This window comes from Chiloscyllium plagiosum, chromosome 3, assembly GCF_004010195.1.
Source record: "Chiloscyllium plagiosum isolate BGI_BamShark_2017 chromosome 3, ASM401019v2, whole genome shotgun sequence".
Taxonomy (NCBI): Eukaryota; Metazoa; Chordata; class Chondrichthyes; order Orectolobiformes; family Hemiscylliidae; genus Chiloscyllium; species Chiloscyllium plagiosum.
The window spans coordinates 22355191-22381003 of record NC_057712.1 but is presented as its reverse complement, the minus strand read 5'-3'; the positions used below and the strand labels follow the sequence as shown (position 1 = coordinate 22381003).

The 25813-nt window shown below is 41.3% G+C and overlaps 1 protein-coding gene across 9 annotated transcripts in view; it reads left to right on the top strand.

Moving 5' to 3' along the window:
• The window catches only part of LOC122541600 (doublecortin domain-containing protein 2), a 128217-nt gene that overhangs the window by 14648 nt on the left and 87756 nt on the right, over positions 1 to 25813 (top strand). For all 9 annotated transcript variants that reach the window (XM_043678504.1, XM_043678520.1, XM_043678468.1 and 6 more), the window contains 3 exons: positions 4682 to 4730; positions 8394 to 8470; positions 23672 to 23803. In XM_043678504.1, coding sequence (XP_043534439.1) covers positions 4682 to 4730; positions 8394 to 8470; positions 23672 to 23803 — 258 coding nt within the window. The remainder of the gene's footprint in view (positions 1 to 4681; positions 4731 to 8393; positions 8471 to 23671; positions 23804 to 25813) is intronic.

Sequence of the window (25813 nt, the reverse complement as noted above, 5' to 3'; positions counted from 1 at the left end):
AACCCACCCATACCCCTACATTTACCCCTTTAACCTAACACTACGGGCAATTTAGCATGGCCAATTCACCTGACCTGCACATCTTTGGACTGTGGGAGGAAACCGGAGCACCCGGAGGAAACCCACGCAGACACGGGGAGAATGTGCAAACTCCACACAGTCAGTCGCCTGAGTCGGGAATTGAACCCGGGTCTCTGGCGCTGTGAGGCAGCAGTGCTAACCACTGTGCCACCGTGCCGTGAATAGATACATTTGTATTTTCTAAGTTTGATACCTACACCAGAACGGCTAAGGGAAAATCATAATATGTATGTATGTGCTTCGAAATCAGGAATTCTCACTCCTGACCAAAAAGAAATGCATGGATCTCAATCTGATTCAAAGAGTGTGAAGGTTTACAAGTCAGGGAACAGCCAATAGAAGATTTTACAGGGTTTTGTAAGCTCAAGGTGGAATCTAGACAAAAAACAGTACCCTCTGAGGTTAATTATATTGGAATAAGAAATTTGTTTCAAATTGCCGATGTGATGGAAAGCTGTGATTAACTTGGTTTGATGGAAATGTTTTCCACTGCTTTCAAAACTGTAGGGAGCTTAGAGTCCAAGTGCTAACACACTCTGAGAAGAAAGGCAAACAAAGTGACAGGAGCTAAACAGTATATGGTACTTCAGACAATTGAAACATCTAAAATTGAAATGAGTCAGCTGGCAACACAACCCATTGACTAAGCGTTATGGCAAACTCCAGTCACACATTAAATGCTGAAATGTCTGGGAAGGCACCAGCTAAAGGTGAATATCTTATCCCATGACTTTATAAAGTAGAATCCTCAACAACCAGAATTGATATTGCACCAAACAAGGGGAAATCTTCAAGTTACATAATGGAGGAATTGCACAATGTAGTTTCACCAATATTTCAGTTGTTGAGGGTGAATAAGAGAGAAGGAGAAAGTGAGGACTGCAGATACTGAAGATCAGAGTCAAAAAATGTGGAGCTGGAAAAACACAACCGGTCAGGCAGCATCCGCAGAGCAGAAGAGTCGATGTTTTGAACATAAGTTCTTCATCAGGAATGTGGGGGGGATGGTGCAGGGGGATGGTTGGGGAGTGAGCCCAAGGGGGCTGAGAGATAAATCAGAGGAGGTTGGAGATGGGGGAAGGTAGCTGTGAATGTGATAGGTAGATGAAGTTGGGGGTGATAGTGATAGATCAGAGGGGAGGGTGGAGCAGGTAGGTGGGAAGAAAGATGGACAGGTAGGACAGTTCAAGAGGACGGTGCCAAGTTGAAGGGTTGGATCTAGGATAAGGTGGAGGGAGGATAGATGAGGAAACTGGTGAAATCAACATTGATCTTGTGTGGTTGGAGGGTCTCAAGGCAGAAGATGGGGTCTTCTTCCTCCAGGTGTCGGGTGGCTAGAATTTGGCGGTGGAGGAGACCCAGGACTTGCATGTCCTTGGTGGAGTGGGAGGGGGAGTTGAAGTGTTTGGCCACAGGGTGGTGGGGTTGCTCAGTGCGTGTGTCCCAGAGATGTTCTCTGAAATGTTCTGCAAGTTGGTGTCCTGTCTCCCCAATGTAAAGGAGACCACATCATGAGCAACAGACACAATAGATGAACGCGTGTGGAGGTGTAGGAAAATCTCTGTCGGATGTGGAAGATCCTTTGGGGCCTTGGATGGTGGTGAGGGGGGAGGTGTGGGCACAGGTTTTGCACCTCTTGTGGTGGCAAGGGAAGATGCCGGGAGTGGAGGGTGGGTTGGTGGGGGGTGAGGAGTCGCGGAGTGAACAGCCTCTGCAGAACTCAGAAAGGGGTGGAACCAATCAACAAGTTGATGCAATAAGTCTGTCTACTTCAGCATAGACATTCAGGTGAACTGAGAACATAAATCCACTGATTCACATTGAAGACCACTAAGAAGAAGCCAAAAAAGTTCAAAGATTCAAGGTACCGCCATAAAATAATGAGTCTGCTAAGGCAGTAATGATGTCCCCCATTGACAAGTAAAAGTGATTAAAGGCCAGAAGTGAATCTTATATCTCAGACTGTCAAAAAGACATTCTATAACAACTATCATTCTTCAACATTTGAAGAGAACACTTTTGGGGAGAACAGTGAAACCTCGAGATTGTCTGAATTTGTAAAGTCAAAGACTTGGTTGATAGTGAGAGCACGGCTTGATCTAACTGTATCAACAAATACATAACAATGATAGTTACTATAGAAATAATGTTTGGGTGGATGATAGAGTCATAGACATATGCAGCACAGGAAAAGGTAAAAAATAAAATGAAGAACTGAGGATGCTGAAGATCTGAAACAAAATTGAAATTGCAGGTGTGGCAGCAACTGTGGAGAGAAAACATAGTTAATATTTTGAGTCCAGGGACCCTTCTTCAGAACTGATAGCAGCTAGGAAAAGGTAAAATTGATGCTGTTGACAGGCAGTGGCAGAAAGGAGTGAGTGGTTAGGTGAAGATACAGCCTAGAGAGAAGAAAGAAAGTTAGGCAGATAAAGGGTTCGCTGATAGTAAGTCAGTAAAGAAGAAACGTTGATAATTGGGACCATGAGTAAGTAAAAACGGACTGGTTGTGCCGAAAGCAGCCCATGTCATGACAGAAATAAAAAAAACAAAAAAACTGCGGTTGCTGGAAATCAGAAACAAAAACAACAATTGCCAGAAGAACTCAACAGGGCTGGCTGCATTTGTCAGGAGAGAAAGCAGAGTTAACACTTTTGGTCCAGTGACTCTTCTTCAGAACTATGACAGGGCCTGAGTGTTGGCGTGGATAAAGGACACAGTGGGAACCATTCAAATTCTAAAAGTATTGAACTTGATATTGGGTCCTGAAGGCTGCTGGGTCACCAAGTGGACGACGAGATGCAGTTCTTGCAGCTTGCACTGGATCGCTGTAGCAAGCCTGAGAGAGAGAGATGTCAGACAGGGGCATGGTGTTATTTTGTAGTGGTTGGCAGCAGGAAGCTCAGAGTCATTTTTATAGACAGAACCAAGGACAAAATGATCTGTGTTTCATCTCCCCAGTGTAGAGGAGACCACAAAAGGCCCTTTGGCTCATCGTGTCTGCACTGGTTAAAAAAACAACCATCTAACTATTAAAGTGTTGTATATGGGGGAGAAAAAGTTAATACATAATTATTTGCAATAAGCACCACCACTTTGTGATGACATGAGGACATAGTGGGAGACTAAATTGGGATATTAAAGCACACAGACATAAGGCAAAGTCCTCCCGACAGTCTTTGTTGTAATGTAGAACTATTCTTATAGCTAATAAAGAGTTGCAGAGATGCAATTAGCTTCATCTTGTTTACTCTACAACACTATTCTTGTTAGAACAGAAGATGATACGCTCACACACACTTAGACCACTTAAGCCCTTAATTAGTCCATACACTCTGATCATATGGATGGAAGCACCAATGACAATGATAAGCACTCAGAGTTATGCAGCTATTCTGCAGCATGGAAACACACCCTTCGGTCCAACTCGTCCATGCCGCCAGATATCCTAAATTAATCTGGTCCCATTTGCCAGCACTTGGCCCATATCCCTCTAAATCCTTCCTATTCATATACCCATCCAGATAACTTTTAATATTGCCATTGTACCAGCCTCTACCACTTCCTCCGGCAGCTCATTCCATACACCCACCAGTGTCTGCGTCAAAAAGTTACCCCTTCGGCATCTTTTAAATCTTTCCCCTCTCACCTTAAACCTACGCCCTCCAGTTTTGAACTCCCCCACCCAAGGGAAAATACCATGTCTATTCACCCTATCCATGCCTCTCATGATTTTATAAACCTCTATAAGGTCACCCCTCAGCCTCTGACACTCCAAGCAAACAGCCCCAGCCTATTCAGCCTCTCCCTATAGCTCGAACCCTCCAACCTTGGCAACATCCTTGTAAATCTTCCTGAAGCCTTCAAATTTCACAACATCCTTCCGATAGGAGGGAGACCTATCAGACGATATGGTTGCTCTCTCAATGGGGAGAAAAAGCTGTTGGTGGTTTAATCTGAGGGTACCATGCCTCAAGTGAGCTGAGAGGTTCAGAGGAGAGTCTTTCATGGTAGCCTCAGCCGGTGGAAGAAATGAACTCACGCTATTGGCATTGCCCTATATTGCAAATCAGCCAACTGAGCTAACCGCCCCACTTAACTCCATCAGTTCAATTTCTATGAAGGTTGGAGCCCTGCTAAAATAAACTATCATTTTCTCTTTGCAAAGACCCAAAACTATGAGGCTGGTTGTTTGCTTGAAGAGTGATAAATGTGACTTCTGGCAAGAGATTTAAGCGAAACATATTGCCTTGTATTAGTTGACAAATTAGAATATATTGGTGTGCTTGTGTCAGGTGGAGTTGTTTGAAAATAAATCATGGAGTTGACCTGGTTACATGAATATAAACAGCAAAATACAGAAAAAAGCATAAATCAAAGTAATTCAGAAAAAGAAATAATTTCAATTACATGTTGAGCAACAAAAAATGCTACAAAAATCCAAGTAAATAGTTTTGACAATAAAATATATTTTTGCACAATAATAATAAAGATAACCTATAATTGTAAAAATGAATACCGAACTGCTGATTGTTACAAACTTGGTTAAATGTGTCATGCTGTTGAATCTTACAGAATACCACTCTTTTTTTTCTTTCAGTTACTTGCAAATCACGACAAAGAAGCCACAAAAAAAGACAAATGAAATGGTGAGTTTCTGCAGATGCAGTCTTTACCTGTTGCAATGTATTCTACTTTGGAATTATATTCACTGTCGTATGTTAGGACAGTAGCTGCTGTTTTGAACACAACAAATTCCCACAAAAAGCAAGTTGATAATAAACACTTCATCTAATTCAATGCTCAGGGATAAATATTGTCTGAGTAAATGTGCAGAACTCCCTTGCTCTTCAAAATAAAGCTAAAGAAGCTTGACAAGTAATTCTGAAGGTTGATGTAGTGTCCGTTTAATGCACCGCTGACAGTGTAGCACTCCCATACTGTTCTCAAAGAACAAAGAACAGTATAGCACTGGAAAAACCCATCGGCCCAAGATTGTACACTGACACGATGTTTTTCTAAACTAAAAACCTTTTCCTTTCTGTAATCCGTAACGCTCTATTCCCTGCCAATTCGTATATCTGTCAAGATACCTTTTAAGTGTTGCTAAGGTATCCACCTGCACTACCTCTTTTGACAGCCCACTCCAGGCACTTACCACCATCTATCTAAAAAACTTGCCTCTCACACCCCCTTTAAACTTATCCCTTTTTACCTTAAACTTATATCCCCTAATAAGTGATGTTTCTACCCTGAGAAAAAAGACTCCAATTATCCATTCTTTTTATAATTTTGTAAACGTTCTATCAAATCTCCCTCCCCATCCTTCAACATTCAAGTGAAAACAAACCAAGTTTGCCCAATATTTCCTCATAACTGAAGCCTCCCAAAGCCAGAGAATATCCTGGCAAATTTGTATCCTCTCCAAAGCCTTCACTTTCTTCTGGAAGTGTAACAATCAGAACTGTACACAATATTCTAAATGTGGTCTAACTGAAATTCTATACAGCTGCATCATGCCGTTGATTTTCTTACTCGTTGCCCTGACCGATGAAGGCAAGCATGCTAAATGCCTTCTTGACCACCTTATCCACATGTGTTGCTACTTTCAGAGAACTGTGGCCTAGCTCAATCTGTATATTGATGTTGCTAAAGATTCTGCCATTTACTGTATCCTTCCCTCCTCCATTAAATCTTCCAAAGTGCATCACCTCGTATTTATCGAGATTAAACTCCAACTGTCATTTCCCTGCCCAAGTCTCCAGCTTACCTATCTCCAGCTGTAGTTTGCTATATCCTCTGAAAATCCTCCCCACTACCCACAGCTCCCTCAATCATTGTGTCATCCGTAAACTTACTAATCAGGCCACTGACATTTTCACCCAAATCACGTATATATGTTACAAACCTGAGGATCCCAGCACTGGTTACTATGGGACCCTAGTCGTCACAGATCTCCAGTCAGTGGGGTTCCGCAGGAATTAGTGCTGGGACAGACCTTCCACCACTACTCTCTATCTTCTATGTCTAAGCCAGTTCTGTATTCATCTTGCCAACTCACCATGGATCCCATGTGACTTCATCTTTTGTATCAGCCTGCCATTAGTGGTCTTGTCAAAGGCCATGCTCAATATAGACAGTATCTACCGACCTGACCTCATCAATCATCTTTGTCACTTCTTCAAAAATCTCGAACAAGTTTGTGAGTTTGTTTTTTTTCCCCTTTTAAGCTTTTTGTGCTATTTTAAGAAAACTCCAGCACCATCAGTAACAGCAGTAACATCTACACCTTAGTACTTGGGAATATAACGTTATAAGGTTTCCTTTACAAAGTTTTTTTTGTATGTTCTGTATATTCATTTATAATCTACAAATTAGGTTGTCTAAAGGTGGACGATTGTTTAGATTCAATTTCCATCACGGTTTTAAAGTTTAGATTATTATTCACTTTAAGGCAACACTTCAGTCCAGATAGGTGAGCTGTGCTTAACAGCATAATGATAATGTTAAAATTGCTGAATGACAAAACTGAAAAGTCATTCTGGTGTGATTTTAGTTATCTCCCTAAATGGAGAATAAAAGCAAAAATATCAAATACTGCAATCTCATATATGTGTTATCACTCTTGTTAAGTGAATTAATTTAAGATAATTCATTCTGTTTCAGCTTGTTATACGCTATTTCTTTCTGTAAATGGAAACATTAATAATTGTGCTCCCCTGTTATCTCATTGAATCACTTTCATACTTTGAAAATGTCTTGCCTACAATGTAATTATTAAGTGGTGTGGCTAGAGAATCACAGACAGAACTGGGCAAGTCTCTTCAGTGGCTATTTTTGAAAGTGAACACATTTTGCTGTAAATGCTGATTCTCTTCACATCTATTTTGCACAGGAATTTTACTAAGACACTTCATCTGTTCTTTGATATCAGTAATCACTCTCTGGCACTTTAATTCCATTGTATGTTTAGTTCAGTTCACTGTTCCATCAGTCAAAGAAAAGCTATGGGTTAAAACTGCAACTGGCTTTAGAGAGAAATTCCAGAATTGGAGCAAGTATGTCTGTAGGCATCACTTTTGAAGGTGAAGACATTTTTGCAAAGAAAACCAGAACAAATTGAGTAAAGGCCATTTTTGCCACTCCAATGTGATGTTACCACAAAAAAATCCCTGTCCTTCCCTTTCTGCATTCCATAGAGCTGTTCCCTCCATCAGATCTTGGTCCACTTAGTTGTGAAATGTATGTTAACATAGATACCTTATTTATTAATTGTTGCATCATATTAGCATACGATACAATGTACTGCCACGTTCTAAGTACTAAATTCTAAATTCAGTGGGAAAGGTTCTGAGTGCAGATAAACTTGATGCATAAAAGCATACAATATTCACATCAATATAAACATCAGGTACAGAGTTGAGTCTGACATAGTCACCCAGTCACTTATGATAACTTTTCCATTTCTATGGCACCTTCCTGTATAAAAGTAAGAGATAACATTCCTGCCCTTTCACGTCCTTCCCTTACAGTCCTAGGCTCCAGACATTCCTTCTAAATGAATCAACAACTCAATTGTACTTCCTCCAGTTTAATAGATGGTATTCACGGTTCCTGTATGCTGGGGAGACCAGCTGATTGGGTGACCACTTCTGTGTAACACGCTAGCTCTGACCACAAGCATAACCCTGAGCTGCCAATTTTAATGATCCACCTTGCTTCTATGCTGACCTATGGTAAGCTAATAAACTTAATGACAGAAAATATTGTCAGTCTCTGCCCATCAGGACATCATTTGCCTTAGTTTTGATACCACATGACTATTTTCTAGATTAGAGTAGTGCTGGAAATGCACAGCAGTTCAGGCAGCATCTGAGGAGCAGGAAAATCGACGTTTTGGGCAAAAGCCCTTCATCAGCTTTTGCCCGAAACGCCGATTTTCCTGCTCCTCGGATGCTGCCTGAACTGCTGTGCTTTTTCAGCACCACTCTAATCTAGAATCTGGTTTCCAGCATCTGCAGTCATTGTTTTTATCTACCACATGACTATTACTGACATAAGCGTTGTTTTGTAAGAGGCTTTTTAAGGAAGGCCAAAGGTTTCCTGAATATCCTGTATTTTGTGTGATTAAAATGTATATATTCTCTTTCACTGGGACTAATTTATAATTTTCTTGTATTTGCATTGTTTTGGGGGCATTGGGATAAATTTGCATGAAATTATGTTAACTACTAGTCCTTTACAATAGTTAACATATTGGAACAGTTGAAGGACACTGTAAAATGCATTAACCTTCTGCTTTATCTTTCTAGATTCGACCAGTTGTCCACAGCCGAATTCTTGTTTCTGCGCGATGGAGAAAATACAACTATGAACCATGTACCATCAAGTCAGTATTCATTTTTGCTTGGAATATTTACCCATTTTTACACAAGGTCATGGGTTCTTGGTGAGGCACATATACATTAGGTACAGCCAGATTTTTTCTTGTCAATTTACAGAATTGATGTACAATTGTTAGAGTGCTTTTCTGAGAAAGGAACTTTGTTCCTGTTCTTTTTCAAAATTTTGTCCTTTCATCAAAAGGAGAGGCGACAGATGTGGTGTGGAGCATCTTAGACCTGGAAATACAGCTCTGTTGTTAATACTCAGCAGTGTGAATTCATAGATATTTTAATGATGCTAGATCAAAGAAAATTGGCAGCTGTGTTTTACTGAAACAAGTGATTTTCTGTTTATAAAGCTGCTTAATGGATCCAGTTTATTTTAATTCATGTTTTGCCTGCATTTTATTTTGTTTGATGGATTTAAAAACAAATGCAGATGGATATTTGTATATCCCCCCCAGATATAAACTGAATTAATTATTAAATGTAAATTAACATAGATACCTTAGTCATTAATTGTTATGACAGATGATACAGCACGCTCCTATTTTCTAAGTACTAAATTCTGAAGTCAGTGGGAAAAGTTCTGAATGCTGATAAACTTGATGCAAAGAAGTGTACAATATTCACCGAAACATCAGGTTGAGTCTGACGTAGGGTGACAGAGTAAACCCAACCAACAACGCGCCCCCACCCCCTCTCCGGCCTATCACCCTCACCTTAACCTCCTTCCACCTATCGCATTCCCAACGCCCCTCCCCCAAGTCCCTCCTCCCTACCTTTTACCTTAGCCTGCTTGGCACACCTTTCTCATTCCTGAAGAAGGGCTTATGCCCGAAATGTCGATTCTCCTGTTCCTTGGATGCTGCCTGATCTGCTGCGCTTTTCCAGCAACACATTTTTCTGCTCTGATCTCCAGCATCTGCAGTCCTCACCTTCTCCTATACTGGATCAGTTGCCTGCTATATGTCTCTCAACTTTCCAAATGAAAATCTGGAGAGCTGGAGGCTGATCAGATGTCAGTCCTTTTGCACTATTATGCAAAGACAGAACTACCCCCTGCAAAGTGACTTGAACATCATGACACAGAAATTCTTTATTCCACTGGCATCAGGCCATGATGAACAATAGAGGAATTGAGGACAAACAAAGAACTATTTACATTATTTACGTGGAAAGAAGCTTGTAGCTTACACTGGACTGAGGAATCCTTCATTAGTCTGTTCTCCCTTCCGTTCAAAGAGGAGATAACACAGGGAAAAGCCCGTGGATGAATGTGGGGGTTGTTATAAATATAAATCAACTCTGGAAAGTACTCAGGCCACTTTGTTTCAGGAGGCAAGGTGTGCCGATAGTCATCTACACAGATCCCCTCCCATCATTGGTTAAGTCCACTCCTTCACCGCTGGTATATTCTCACTGCCCAGGAGTAATACCTTTTATGTTAATAACGTGTCTCAGGGGACAGTATTTTTACCAAGAAAAGTTAAAACTTCTCTGGTTTGCCTTTCAAGTTAAACTGTAAGCAGCAAGGGGGTCTTCAAACTTTGAACTGGAGATGAGATGGACTTGTTGGGTCTCGGCTGTCACATTGTTCCAAAAGTATTTGTAGGTAGTCCCCAAACACCCTGGCAGTGATGGGTGGGATCCGGTGGTAATTGACATTCATCTTTGGTCACAATCCTGTGGCTTACCAAATCATAATACCTACCGAGCCATAACACCGCCCGAGCACTTAATCTCACGTTCTTGATTTGCCGATGTATGATTTTGGAGGGACTGTATTAAGCATATGGATTGCAATGTTTAAATGATATATTAAAGCAATTGAGGATCCATACTGAACTTGACAACTGATGGCAAAGCACTTCACCAATAGGAAATGAAGTATGTGTCAGGTAAACAAGCCTGCAGTGCTTTCTTTCAGCAAGATTCTGGAGGTTCTTCCAATTAATATTGAAGTCCAGCTTTTTGGCTCTATTGATTAGGTTCTACACTTTTTAACCATCCTCTTTATATCAGCTTTTAAGCTGAAGTCTGCACACTTTGTTGAGGCACATTTTTTTAAGCACTAACCAGCTACAGCTACAGTACAAGTTTCACCTTACGAATTCAGCTTTAGTCATTAAATTAGGTGAATGAAATCGACTTGTGAAAGTCTCAATTACGTTAGGCAGTTTGCTTGTTCACTGATGTCAATACTTGAAGTCCCACAAATACAGGTCAAACTATTTTATTCCGGATTATGTTGGAAGGAAAACCTGTCTTCACCGATTCCAGTTCATTACAGACGCAATGACTGAGCAATACCATCTGCTATGGGTTTATAATAATAGCATTGTGGATTTGGACAGTTCTTGATACTGATCACTATTACTGTTTTTTGCTTGTTAAGGTATTACTAGGATTCATGGTGGAGGATAGTAATACAGCAAGCGTTTTTCTGCATGTGTGACCAGTTGTTAATAAGCTGAGCAATTGTTCTACCTTATGGCACAGGGCTATCATCCAACACATTCTTAGCACTTTTGCGACAGGACCCTTGCAGATCACTTAGGGACTTATGTCGCAGGAGACATTTTGCAGCTCTTGCTGGTCTAAAGCAAACAACAGATGAAGCATTTTCCAGGCGAACCACAATTTTTATTTTCCCAATGGAAAGAAGACAATTGGCGAGGAAACATAATGTCAACCATCTGGCAGATTTTACACAAATGCAGGACATTTCTCGATAGAACCCATGTGGGCACCAGAGCTTCACAGATCAAGTAAAATGCGCACAATGAAAGGAAGCTGTACCACTCCAAAAATGTAACAGATGGTAGAAATTCCTTTGTTTTGGGGGTTGGGGCAATCAAGATGTTTTTCTTCTGCTGAAGTCTATGATGCTTGTGCTATCTGAAGATTGCAAGGGAATAAGCAAGTTGATGTTAGAAAATAAATTGATAGTGTCTCTAGTTAAGACATACCCACAAAACAGAAAGTACAAATACAATGAGATCCTTGATCATGCAAAGCATTGTTGAACACTCTGTAGGGATTCTGAAGCAACAATTGTTCAGACTGCTCAAAAACCAGTGCAGCTCCACAATCCAGTCAGTCACCATCTGCTGTGGACTGCATAATTTTTGCAATTCAATGAGGATTAAACATGCAGCAGTGAAAGGAGGAATTACATTGGACTTCAGGTTGACAAAAGGAGGATCAGGAAGAAAAGGTGCTCATCATGGAGGGAAATGATATCAAGCAGAAATATGGATACAAAATGATGTCAGTGATAATGACATCTGCTAATTATCATGTTCTACTAATGACTTACCAGGAGATGCCTCATCAATCTTTAGTACAGTTTTCAGGATTCCCATTCTCAAAAAAGTATAGCCTTACTGAAAGGTTAGGAATATAGCTTACTTCTGCTTGTGTTGATCTTTGTAAGATAATTAATAGAGAATAATTGAGAAGTCTGGTCACCTCATTATAGGAAAGATGTGGAAGATTTAGAAAGTGTGCAGAGGAGATTTAACAGGATGCTGTCTGGACTGGAGGGCATGTCTTATGAAGAAAGGTTGAGGAAGCTAGGGCTTCTCTCATTGGAACGAAGAAGGATGAGAGATAACTTGATAGATGTGTACACGATGCTGAGAGGCATAGATAGATTGGCATAGATAGAATGGATAGCCAGAGACTTTTTCCCTGGGCGGAAATGTCTATCACGAGGAGGCGTATGTTAAGGCAATTGGAGGAAGGTTCAGAGGAGACGTCAGAGAAAGGTCTTTACTCAAAGAGTGGTGGGTGCATGGAATGCACTGCCAGTAATGGTAGTACAGTCAGATACTTTAGCCACATTTAAACGATTGTTGGATAGGCACATGGAAGATAGTACAATGAAGGGTATGTAGGTTCATCTGATCTTAGAGCAGGATTGAAGGCTGGCACAACATCGAGGGCCGAAGGGCCTGTATTGTGCTGTACTGTTCTACTGTTCTAAGTAAGTAGATTAGATCTCTGAGCTTTGCATTCATACCACTGCATGACAGAGTACTATCACACTACCCTATGGAACAATACTATCTTCCAAGGGATATAATAGGGTCAGAGGCCGAGACGAATAATATAGAGAATAAGAGTTCAACTCCACATGACAGCTTGAGAATTTGAGTTCTCAATGCTGGCTCATTAATATCCTTTAGGAAGGGATATCCACTGTCCCTACCTCATTTGGGGTATGTCATTGTAGTTGACACTCAGTTGTGATTTGAGGTGGTCTAACAAGCAAATGTTTACAACAAAAGGTTGTTACAGTTAGAACAAAAAGCTGGTAGGGTGTGGAAGTTGGGTATTTAAAATTATTCAAGGCTGAATTAGATTTTTCTTAGTCTAAGGTTATGGGATGCTGGCAGGAAGGTGGTTTTGAAATCACAGTAAAATCAGCCATGATTTTCTTAAATGGTGGAACATACTCAAAGGGCCAAATGACTTACGCCTTCTCCTATTTTCTATGTTTGTATGAAGTCACTACATTGCAAAAGTTCAAGGAGACAACTTTGACAGACCTAGTATTGACTAATAAACACTGATCTGATCAGTGATGTTGATATCCTACACAGGAATGAAAAAAATACACAATTCAATCATACAACTTGTGGCATTGTTCAATTATACTGCCCCATGGCTTGCTATTATTATAAGGTACAGTGCTGTCACACCATGGGATGGTGTTATCAACTTACAACATGATACAATACTGTCATATAAATGATTGCCTGATGCTATCATATTACTCATGCTCTCAAATAATTCCTCACTGGCCTAGTGTTCAGATAAGCACCATTGTTAAAGACGTGTAAAAAAACACTACATCAGACAAACTAGCAGGAAACTTGCCACCAAGATACATGAACACAAACTGGCCACCGAAAGACATGACCCACTATCACTAATTTCTATACAGACAGACAAAGAAGGTCACCACTTTGTCTGGACAACACACACATCCTAGGACAGGCGAAACAAAGGTACGCATGAAAATTCTTAGAGGCATGGCATTCTAACCAGAACTCCATCAATAAACACATTGATTTAGATCCTATCTACCTTCCCTTGAAAACAAGAACCGGAAATGACTTCACTCATCTTAAGAAACCAAGACCTATAAATAGAGAGGCGGGACACACCATCAATGCTTCACTGGAGACTCTCACTGATGATGTTAACTAGTATGGTGATGAAACATCTGAAACCTTCAAGCTCAGCGAAGGAACTTGCAAACTTATCATCAACCTGAGCTACAAACCTTCTCAAAAATTGCTAAGCACCCTTATAGTTATGAATTCTCAACCCTGTTGTTGCTGGGAAATGAAGCATATTTGATTATTTTGTAAGAAGAAAAGCTGAAAGATGAGAGGTTCTCGTATTGCAAATGCGCATTTTGGATTTTAAGTGATTGAGTTATGGTACTAACGTCCTTATAGTTATCGAATGGAATACAGTGAAGGGTTATTATTGGTAAAGAAATTGGTCCTAATAGTTTGAAGAAATCACATGTGTTATTAAGTATTTTATGTATGGCAAATTAGATAGAAGTTATCTTCATTACTCTTGTTTACTCAAACAGTGTGGCTGTAGTAGTATCACAATTGAGCATGGATTTAACTCTTTAAGAGATAACAGGTTTATCTATTTTGAATTTTTCTTTCCTCCACTGAATTTCACTGCAGATACTGATGTTTTTTGGGTTTTGATTTGGATGGTGAAAGGAATTCAATGTACCTTAGCCTGAGCATGTCTTCACTGATATCCACATATAAGCTGACTTCTGGCAGAGGTTATTTGATAGTGACCAAGTGTGGTAATTAGATTAGATTACATTACAGTGTGGAAACAGGCCCTTCGGCCCAACAAGTCCACACCGACCCGCCGAAGCGAAACCCACCCATACCCCTACATTTACCCCTTACCTAACACTACGGGCAATTTAGCATGGCCAATTCACCTGACCCTGCACATCTTTGGACTGTGGGAGGAAACCGGAGCACCCGGAGGAAACCCACGCAGACACGGGGAGAACGTGCAAACTCCACACAGTCATTCGCCTTTTACTTCCAATCTATCCCTCCAGCCCAATGTTACAGAGGCAAATGACAATACCTGTAGCATCTACTTTGGCAGATATCAGCCGATGCAGATAATCTGCCACATCTTGGATCCATGTAGCTAATGTACATTTATTCATTCGCTCAGCCACTGAAAATGAGGCAAATCTTTTTGGTCTTTGAGAACATCAGCATAAAAAGTTGTAATCGTGTGTGAATATTAAAGAAGGACAGACATCCAAAAGCTTAAGAAACTTCAAATTTTGTGTTTTTAGGGTGAGATTACAATGCTTTGTGTTAAAATCTGCTTGGCAAGACAAATCCACTGGGTGGTGCTAGTGGTCTGCTTATATTGAGGTTTAAAATGATACCAAAATCTGAGCAGGAACAAAGGTAAAAATCACACAACACCAGGTTATAGTCCAACAGGTTTAATTGGAAGCACACTAGCTTTCGGAGCGACGCTCCTTCATCAGGTGGTTGTTAATTAAACCTGTTGGACTATAACCTGGTGTTGTGTGATGTTTAACTTTGTACACCCCAGTCCAACACTGGCATCTCCAAATCAGGAACAAAGGTTTCTTGCAACCTCCTCTCACTGCACCAGTAGGATCTGAAGCACATATACAGGCATGTACAACGTATTAGAGCCCCCCCATGCACTATGGTACTAGATTGTTTTTCTTGGATGAGCCATTGAACCCAGCTCCAAAAACAGGAATTGCTGGTGATAATCTTCTGATGAAGAGTCGCCAAAACCGAAACGTTAACTCTGCTTTCTCCTCACAGGTGCTGCCAGACCTGTTGCATTTCACCAACAATTTCTGTTCTGGTGGTTTAGGTGGACATTGGCAATCTGGTGGCACTATTAGAAGCAGTGCAGAGAGTTCTCCTGGAGTCTTAAGAGTTGTCACAATGGAAGTGGAAATTGTGAAGAAGCATTTCATGTTTTAATGATGGGGAATGTAAAAGTCTCCACCTCATTCTTCCAGTGATAAGCCTGAACCCATGTCCCTTGTTTCTGATCAGCCACTGGAAAATGCTCTTTACTTTCTTGCTCCAAATCATAAGTTTGAAAACCTAATTCAGCTTCCCATAACCTTTTCTCTGCCAGTGAAGGAAATTCTTATCTGAAAAAAAATTTATATTCATGATATAATTTTATACTTTATCCATTGCCCTAACACTGTGCTGATGTGCACACTACGTCAACATTAGTAAAACTGATGACTTGCCTGAATGCAACATCATTTCCTCACTATTGCATTCTGTGTGTAAAATTCAGAATTAAGTCTTGGAATCCTGACTGTAAGACACTTCTTCAAGCAGTACCTACATGGTACCTACATCAAGTGGGGGTCGGAATGCAGATTGCTTTCCTCTGATGAGGAGGATTGAGGATGGCCTTCTTGCTTGGAAGTCTATTCAGGCCCTTGATTTGTCTATTTTGGCCACATAAGGTTCAGCAACTGCTGAAAACTAAAACTAAAAATCCTGGTTCTATGGGAGCTTGACCACACCCACTCAGTCTGCCTCTATTGTTCCAACTTAAAAAAAGCAAGTCCACACAAGCTGTTTACTCGAGTGGTTCTGGTAGACTTCTCATCTCCTCTGCCTTAAAACCCCTCTTCAAAACAAAGGACAAAATACATCTCTTGTCGCCACAATCTCATGACAATTCCTATGATTTTGTACTTTGGTACCTAAAATGGCACATAGGTCTGTATTGTTGGATTTTTTTTATTTCTTTATTTTCCTAATTTTTTTCATAAAGACTTGTACTTAAAAAATCTGTACCTAGGTACCTTTGTACTGAAGATGGCACTGGAAATGGCAACTTGTAAACTTTTCACTCATGGGAGTACAAGGGAGGACCATGTGGTGTCAGCAAATAAGGAATTGATCAAATTGCACAAGCAGCTGCAGGAGCGGCAGGCTGGTTTGTTGGTGGCATTGGGCAAACTGACTCGAAGGCTGGAGGACTCCACCAACATTGTTTGCATATTGCAGCCTCTGGCATGTGAGTGTCCAACTGCCTCCTTGGACAGGTTGGCATCTGCCATGGATAGCCATGTCCAACATTCTCAGAGTTTCTGGATGCACACACAGACCTGCCCTCCATCACTGTAGCCATTGGGAACCAAAGGCAAGGTGATAGGTAAGGTGGGGGGGGTGGTTCCTTGACCTCATTCCAGGTTCCCCTTCCTCATGAGGACACAGGACAGTGCCAATAGGCATCCAGCCCAAGGTGTGACCACATATAACATGCCCCCAAGCAAAGATGTCTCCTGTCTTGACAAAGGAGGCCGGACCTTCCACAACTATCCTGCCATCAGCCTTGCAAGAGATCAGATTGAGGATAGTGAAAAAAAAAAAAAACTTGCTGTAAAATCTCAGCAGTTCTGGGAGCATCTGTGGAGAGAAATCAGAGTTAATGTTTCGACTGAAGATAGTGAACCTGCCTTTGGCCATGATGCACTCAGTAATACCGACACCCCCCCCAACCACAGATGCATCTAGGGCCCCCTGACTTAAACTCCAAGGTCAGCAGGATCTGTGAGGGGCAGCTCATTCCCAGCTCAGTTCCAGAGTCTGGGACTGCACCTAGCTGGAGTGGCAGGAGATGGAACAACATCTTCAGAGTGGTACATGGGTGACACTTCATTGTAAATACATTTTTATATTTGAAAGCATACATTCACTTTCCATCATCAGTTATGAGAGAAAATGTGATTTTAGCTGTGTACTGATTGGAATGAGAACCAGGTGGATCTCACTGACTATGAGATCCTTGATTGGGGCTGTTATCCTTTGCCAAGCAGGGAGTCCTAGATGGCAGTCATAAACCGGAGATTCAGAAACTCCTCATTCTCGGAACTGGCTCTGAGCTGGCTGGTCAGACCCCCTGTACCATGCATATGTAAATAAAGGGTGACATGGTGATGGGATACCAGCTTCCGTACAGTTATTTCAAGCTGCAATGACAAGAATGAAGATATAGAGGCTAACCATCCTCTGCAATACATTGTGTGTCCATCATAATGGGATTGTTTCATAACTTTGCATGATGTAGTCAGGAGTTATGTGGGGGTGATGGGGGAGGGCAAACATTTGGACTGTGCATAGTAGGCTAATGCCTGAAGTTCATATACACCATTTCACAGTTTTCCTTCACTAGTTACTGTGTGGAAGTAGTGCAAGACAGAGAGCTGCGAGCATCCAATCAGACAGTGAGTGTGTGCTAAGAGATCAAGTGAGGAGTACTGATGTGTAATCTCATTGAGTGCATGAGTTAGCTGCCTGTCCTTGTTTGGAAAATGTCCTGACAGCAGCATTACAATGAAAAGCGATGAAAGGGAAGGCAATGACCAAGAGGTATTTTCACTAGACTATTAATCCAGAGACCCAGATAATGTTCTGGGGACCCAGGTTTGAATCCCACTACGGCAGATGGTGGAACTTGAATTCAATTTTAAAAATATGGAATTAAGAATCTCCTGATTACCAAGAAGCCATTGTTGATTGTTGGAAAAACCCATCTGGCTCACTAATGTCTTTCAGGGAAGGAAACCTGCCATCCTCACCTGGTCTGGCCTACATGTGACTCCAGACCCACAGCTTTCATGCTGTATATCTCTATGACTCTATGACTCAATGTGGTTGATTCTCAATTGCCCTCTGAAATGGCCTAACAAGCCACTCAATTGTTACCAATTGCTACAAAATCTCAAAGAAATGAAACCGCAAGGATTATCTGCATCAACATGGGCACCGGAAAGTACAACGGCAGAAACAGCCGTGTTGACCCTACAAAGTCCTCCACGCTAACATCTGGTAGCTAGTGCCAAAATTGAGAGAGCTGTCTCACAGACCAGTCAAGCAACAGGTTGACATAGTCATACTCACGGAATTGTAACTTACAGACAATGTCCCAGACATCACCACCACCATCACCATCTCTGGATATGTCCTGTCTCACCGGCAGGACAAACCCAGCAGAGGTGGTGGCACAGTGGTATACAGTCGGGAGGGAGCTGACCGGGGAGTCCTCATCATTGACTCCAGACCCTATGAAGTCTTCTGGCTTCAGGTTAAACGTGGGCAAGGAAACCTCTTGCTGATACTAATTAGTGTCCTCCCTGATGAATTAGTACTCCTCCATGTTGAGCAACACTTAGAAGAAACACTGAAGATGGCAAAGGCAGAAAATGTACTCTGAGTGATGGATTTCAAAGTCTATCACCAAGATAGACTGCTCGGCAGCAGTACTACTGATTGAGTTGGTCATAGTTGCTAGATTGGGTCTGCGGTAGGTGATGTGGGAACCAACAAGAAGGAAAACTGACTTGACCTCTGCACCTGTCCATGACAGCATCAGTAAGAGCGACTACCGCACAGTCCTTGTGGAGATTAGATCCTGCCTTCACATTGAGAATAATCTCCACTGTGTTGTGTGGCACTATCACCGTGGTAAATGGGACAGACTTCGAACAGACTATACATCTAGCAACTCAAGACTGTGCGTCCATGAGGTGCTGTGGGCCATCAACAGCTTTAGAATTGTGCTTCAGCATAATCTGTAACCTCATGGCTAGGCATATCCCCCCACTCAACCATTACCATCAAGCCAGGGGATCAACCAGGGGAGTGCAGGAAGACACGCCAGGAGCATAATCAGTCATACCTGAAGATGAGGTGTCAACCTGATGAAGACACCAAATAGGTTAACTTGCATGCCAAATAGCACAAGCAGCAAGTGATAGACACAGCGAAGTGCTCTCACAACCAATGGATCAGATTTAAGCTCTGCAAGTCCTGCCACATCTAGTCATGAATGGTAGTGGATGATTAAACAACTCGCCCAAGGAGGAGGCTACACAAATATCCCCATCCTCAATGATAGACAAGACCAGCACATCAGTGCAAAAGAGAAGGCTGAAGCTTTCATAGTAATCCTCAGCCAGAACTGTCAAGTGGATGATCCATTTTGGCCTCCTCCAGTGGTCTTCAGCCAATTCGGTGTGATATCAAGAAATAGTTGGAGGCACTGGATACTGCAAAGGCCTATGGGCCCTGACAACATTCTGCCAATAGTACTGAAGACTTAAACTCCTGAACTTGCCGCTCCCCTACCCAAGCTGTTCCAGTACATGTACAACACTAGCATCTACCCGATAATGTGGAAAATTGCCGAAGAATGTCCTATACTGATGGAAGCTGAGATGATGGACCTCCATCAACTGTGCTATCAAACAGCACCATCTTAGCAATATCCCTCTCTGGGTTCTGCCAGAGCCACTCAGCTCCTGACCTCATTGCAACCTTGGTTCAAACATGAACAAAAGAGCTGAATTTCAGTGGGGAGGTTAGAGTGACAGTCCTTGACACCAAGGCTGCATATGACTGAATATGGCATCATGGAACCCTAGCAAAGCTGGAATCAATGGGCAAACTCTCCAGTGGTTAGAGTCATACCTGACATGTAGGAAGATGGTCATGGTTATTGGAGGTCCATCATCTCAGCTCCAGAATATCTCTTCAGGAGTTCCTCAGAGTAGTATCCATCCATCCATCTTCAGCTCCTTCATCAATGACCTTCCCTCCATCATAAGGCCAGAAGTGGGCATGTTCGCTGATGATTGCACAATGTTCAGCACCATTCACGACTCCTCAGATACCGAAGCAGTCTGTGTCTAAATACAGCAAGATCTGGACAGTGTCCAGACTTGGGCGGACAAGTGGCAAGTGATATTTGTGCCATACAAATGTCAGGCTATGACCATCATGAAAAAGGGACAATCTAGCCACCATCCTTGACATTCAATGGTGTTACCATCACTGAATCCCCCACTGTCTACATCGTGGGAGTTATTATTAATTAGAAATTCAACTGGACTCATCACATAAACACAATAGCTCCAAGATCAGATCAGAGGCTAAGAATACTGCGGTGGGTAACTCACCTCCTGAATCCACTAAGGCTGTCCATCACCTACAAGGCACAAATCTGGAGTGTGATGGAATACTCCCCACCTCCCTGGATGAATGCAGCCCCAGTAACACTCAAGAAGCTTGACACCATCCAGGACAAAGCAACCCCCTTTACTGGCATTACATTCACAAACATCCACTCCCTCCAGCACCAACGCTCAGCAGCAGCAGCAGTGTGTACTATCTACAAGAAGTTTACCAAAGATCCCCAGGCAGTACCTTCCAAATCCATGATCACTTCCATCTAGAAGGACAACAGCAGCAGATATATGGGATATACCACCTTCAAGTTCCCCTCAAAGTCACTCACCATCCTGACTTGGAAATATATCGTTGTTCCTTCACTGTCGCTGGGTCAAATTCCTGGAATTCCCTCCAAAAAGGCATTGTGGGTAAACCCACAGCAGCTGGACTGCAGTGGTTCAAGAAGGCAGCTCACCACCACATTCTCAAGGGCAACTAGGGATGGGCAATAAATGCTGGCCAGCCAGTGATGCCCACATCCCACAAATGAATAAATGAAAAGAAAGGCACTGCTGTACTCCAAAGTGTAGCATTGAGGTAAATAACCATCTTGCAGGTAGATTGCTAAGAGGGCATGCTTATGGTAGGTATTTGTCTGCTGCCCAAAGAGAATTCTTCTTTTTCTAACGTGCTCTGCTTTGACTCTGTTTCTAGTCCACAATGTTTATTTCCACACCTCTTACCAGCTCTGATCAAAAGGTTTTCTTCTGGAGTGTGGCGATTTTGTCCATTGCTGCTCCCATATCCAGTGAGAATTGTTAGTCAATTTACAAATTTAAGCTGCTGACTGACTGTCTGCTTATGTCTACTTAAAGTGATAATTTGACTTGTCTTCATAAAAATGTTCCTGATTCATCAAATTTGTTCTCTCTACTGTAGTAACATTGATATATTTCAGCAGCAGTGTCCACCATTGATCACCATGTTGAATTGGGTTCTGGCTACAGAGGCTTGTGTTTGGGTTAGTTTATTGCTGCCAATCTCTTACATTGAGTCTAAGGAGCTGTGTAATAATCAGTGGTAGAATGTAAAGGATAAGGAGTGACGCTTGTCTTGTATAACAAAATTTAGTTTATTGCATGATAGCAATAGGTGCATGTTACACTAAATTGTGAAATATAACTACAATCATTAGGAACCAGAGATGATATAACTTTCTCCATCGGGACCTTGTGCTGGGTTGCCTTGTTATCCTCCGAAAGACTGTGTGACATGACTAACTTGGGTGGAAATCACATTAACTCTTGGATACCTATTACCTTATTCAACATGGTGGACCCTTCCTTGGGCACCCTGTAAATCATGGAAGGACATCCCCGCTCAACTCACCACTCCCAGCAACACAGGGAACTCCTGCTGAGAAGCACCCATTTTCCTTCATGATTGACTGCCCTCCCCCTCACCGTCTTAATACCCCCTATTATCGTACCTTGATTCTGGACATCTCTCTGTGCTGGCTGGCCCACACAGTACCCACAGTGGTCACTGCTCCCTGTGACATTGCTGGAACTGAAGGGCTGCTGACCCTCCAATTATCCAGTGAGGCAAGAGCCCCACTGTTAAAGGGGAAGAGGCCCTATTGGTATTTAATTAGGAAGGTATTGTGTTCCGCAGGGGTTTCTGAAAATGGCAAGGTTTCTTATGACTAGTGACTGTGACCACTGCTGAGGCTGTTACCATAAACCCCTCAATTGGCTATCACAGGTTGTATAGTCAGCAGCTCATTACATTTTTACTCCTGATTTTATTTCTGTTTCCATTGAATTTTCCACTACAGGATGCCATGTATCTCATTTTATCCCTTTTTTTCTAACATGGCTGCTGTTTAATAATTTATCCCACTGCAGGTCTTTCCTTTTGCTTTCCTCTGCATTTCTTTTCTTTCTGTTCTCCCTTTCCCTTGTGCTGCTTTGATTTTATATTTTGCTCCTCTCCCGGCCTTCCTGTCCATGTATTCAGAATAAAGTAAATGAATTAATAGCAACGATAGAGGTTCCAGAGTATGATCTTATAACCATTATGGAGACATGGTTACAAGTCGCCCAAAACTGGGAACTAAATATTAAGGGTTACATGACTTGTCAAAAGGACAGGCAGGAAGGAAAGAGTAGCGAGGTAGCTTTGTTAGTACGAGATGGAAAAAGTATGCTAGTACGAAATGATCGAGGGTCAGATGATGCAGAACCTATGTGGGCAAAGGTATGAAATAATACATTGGTGGCATTGTCGAAAGGACCTCTTAAGAGTAGCTGTTCTGTAGGACAGAGAACAAATCAGGAGAAAAAGTGAATTCATTCATCATGGATGATTTTAATCTTCATATAGATTGTGGAAATCAAATTGGCAAAGGTAGCTATGATGAAAGTTCAGAATTGAGCTAAGGAATGCATTTTTAGGACGATGCCCTGTAATTAGTGGAGTGCCCCAGGAATCAGTGCTGGGGCCACAGGACATATCTCACAGTAAGAGGTTGCCAATTGAAGACAGTGAGCCAGTATGTATTGGCTCCATGGAATTCTTTACCACAGCTGGCTATAGAAGCTGGATTGTTAAGTATATTCAAAGTCGAAACAGGCAGATACTTAATCCGTCAGGGAATCAGTGGGTACAGGGAAAAGACAGGAAAGTGGAGTTGAGGATGATCAGATCAGCAATGATCTAATTGAATTCAGGAGCAGCCTTGATGGGCAAATAGCCGACTTCTGCTCCTACATCTCAGGGGGAAGGTCTTAAGGTCTGATATGTTGACTGACTCCTCTTTTCCCATTGATGCTGCCTGATTGAGAAACCCCTTCTCATATTCTACTCATTTATGAGTACCCACTTTCTGTGAACACTGCAGGTGCTGGAGATCAGAGTCAAAAAAGTGTGGCACTGGAGAAGCACAGCAGAAAAGTCTGATGAAGGGCTTATGCCTGAAACATCGTTTCTCTTGCTCCTCGGATGCTGCCTGACCTGCTGTGCTTTTCCAGCACCACACGTTTTGACTTCTACTCATTTATGTTGAGTTTTAGTTTCAATGTAAAATTTGCCTTTCATGATGGGAGAAAATATGAGCTATTAAGAATGTTTATCTATACATTTTCCTCTTTTTAGCATTTTTACCAATGGAGACCTGCTGATTCCCCCTGTGAGATTGCTTCTACCAAAATATACTGTCCAAGACTGGAATCGTGTCCTTGCCTTGATCACAGAAAAAGTCCACTTACGCACTGGAGCCGTTCAAAGGTAGATTCTTACCTTATTTCGTTAAAACATGACAACATTACATACTTCTGTTTTCTGATATCGCTAGAGTTTTGTAGCATCATTGGAGGTTCTTGAAAATTAGTCAATTACAGATACACATGGTATATTAGTTTACACAGTTTGCTATCTATTTAGTGTAATTTGCACACATAAAAGAATGAAAATTGTATGGGGAAAGTAGTATTCTTTAAGTTGGCTAAAATGAGAGGGATTAGTTGTTGGCTCAAATTATTTTATTATTTTAAATCGAGTTTAGCTTAGAACTAAATTCCCTGTGAAGTCTAAAGCCAAAATAATACTCAAAAAGGATTGAGGGAGGACTAAAGTTACAATTACTTGTAGAACTGAAATTGTACTGGGATTTGCAACTTTCAGATCAGGTCCTGGAAATTGAGCTGAGTGAATAAGATCAATGAAGCTGAACTTCATTTTCTTCACAACATTATTTCTGGTTGGAAGAGTAGTGGGAGAAATTGCAACAATTATGATTTTTCTGTAAAACAAGTTTCAGGGAGGAGAGCATGAAGAGATGGGAATGAGAGGAAGGAAAGTAAATACTGAATTGTAGACTAACAATTTTTCTAAGGTGAAGTTTTGGGGTGAGTCACAGTGGAGTAAAATTAGAAGAGAATTTCTTTATAAAAATACAACATGAAAATAGATCAAAGGGGAGACTAAATTTAACTTTTCACCTGGAAGGAAAACATTGTGTGAGATGAAGCAAGAAAATACTGAGAATAGTCAGCAGGTCAGGCAGCACCTGCAAAAGAAATAAGAAATGAGAGAAGAAAAAGCAATGTTAGAGAAAGAAGCAACTATTATTTTGTTCCTCCTTGGTTCTCTCTTCACTTTAACTTTGGATGACAGCTGTTCGGCACCCTGTCATGCACATGTCCTCCAAACATATCTTTTATTATTTATGTCATTGGCTCTCTCTTTGACCTTGCACTCCGTGGATACTTTTGTCAATTAATCTCTCCTGCTGTCTCCCTAATCACGTAGATTCTCTTTTATTCATTTTCCTAATATCCTCCCCTTAACTCCTTCAAAACTTATTGCATTTGTAACTTCTCCCAGTTTTGATGGAAGATTACAAACCTGCAATGTTACCTCTTTAACTCTTCACAGATGCTGCTTGGTCTACTGAGCACTGTCAGCATTTGCTGTTTTTGTTTCAGATTTCCAATGTCTGCACTGTTATCCTTTTGTATTGTACAGGAATACCTCCAGGACCACTGGGAACTCCACTAATATTTAAACATGGCTAGATCTTTTTGGCTCTTGTAATTATGCACATGGTTTACCTTGTCAGGGGATGTCATCTTGGCAGTTGTTAGTTTAATTTTATTATTCAAGTGTTCTTTGGCATAAACTTACTTATTTCAAACATCCAAATTTGAGATGCAACATGTGCTTATATCAACCAAAGAGCACTAACAACTCGCCATTTGCATTAATGCTAAGTTCAAAAATGTCTGTCAGTGTCTTAATTGCTCTGTTTACGAAGGGCAGAATCAACACTTTGCATAATTAAATAGAAGTATACAGTAATCTGCTATATGTCAGATATGCTTTTAAAATTCAAGCCAAGTATGGTTCCTGAGCACATTAAAAATAGAAGGCTCTGTGTCTGTAGTAGAAAACCACCATTTGAAATCCAGGAGATTATCTGGAATCTCAGAAAACTTTGAATGGAATATTTTTAATACTGCAACATGGATTAAAAAATGTGTAGGGGACAGATTTCTGCGCATGTGTCCACAGATGGTCTGTTATAAATATGTTGCGCTCAATATACTGAGATAGGACTAAGAACTGCAGCATAAATAAGGGACTTGGCTTTGGAGATTTACAAAGTTCTGTGATGATGCCAAATTAACATTAGTAGAAATGAATTTATTAAGCTAGACACTTCAGCAAATTTGCCATTTGAGTTGAGTGTGTTGAAGTGCTTTGTTTCCTTGTATTTTTCCTTCATAGGCATTTTTT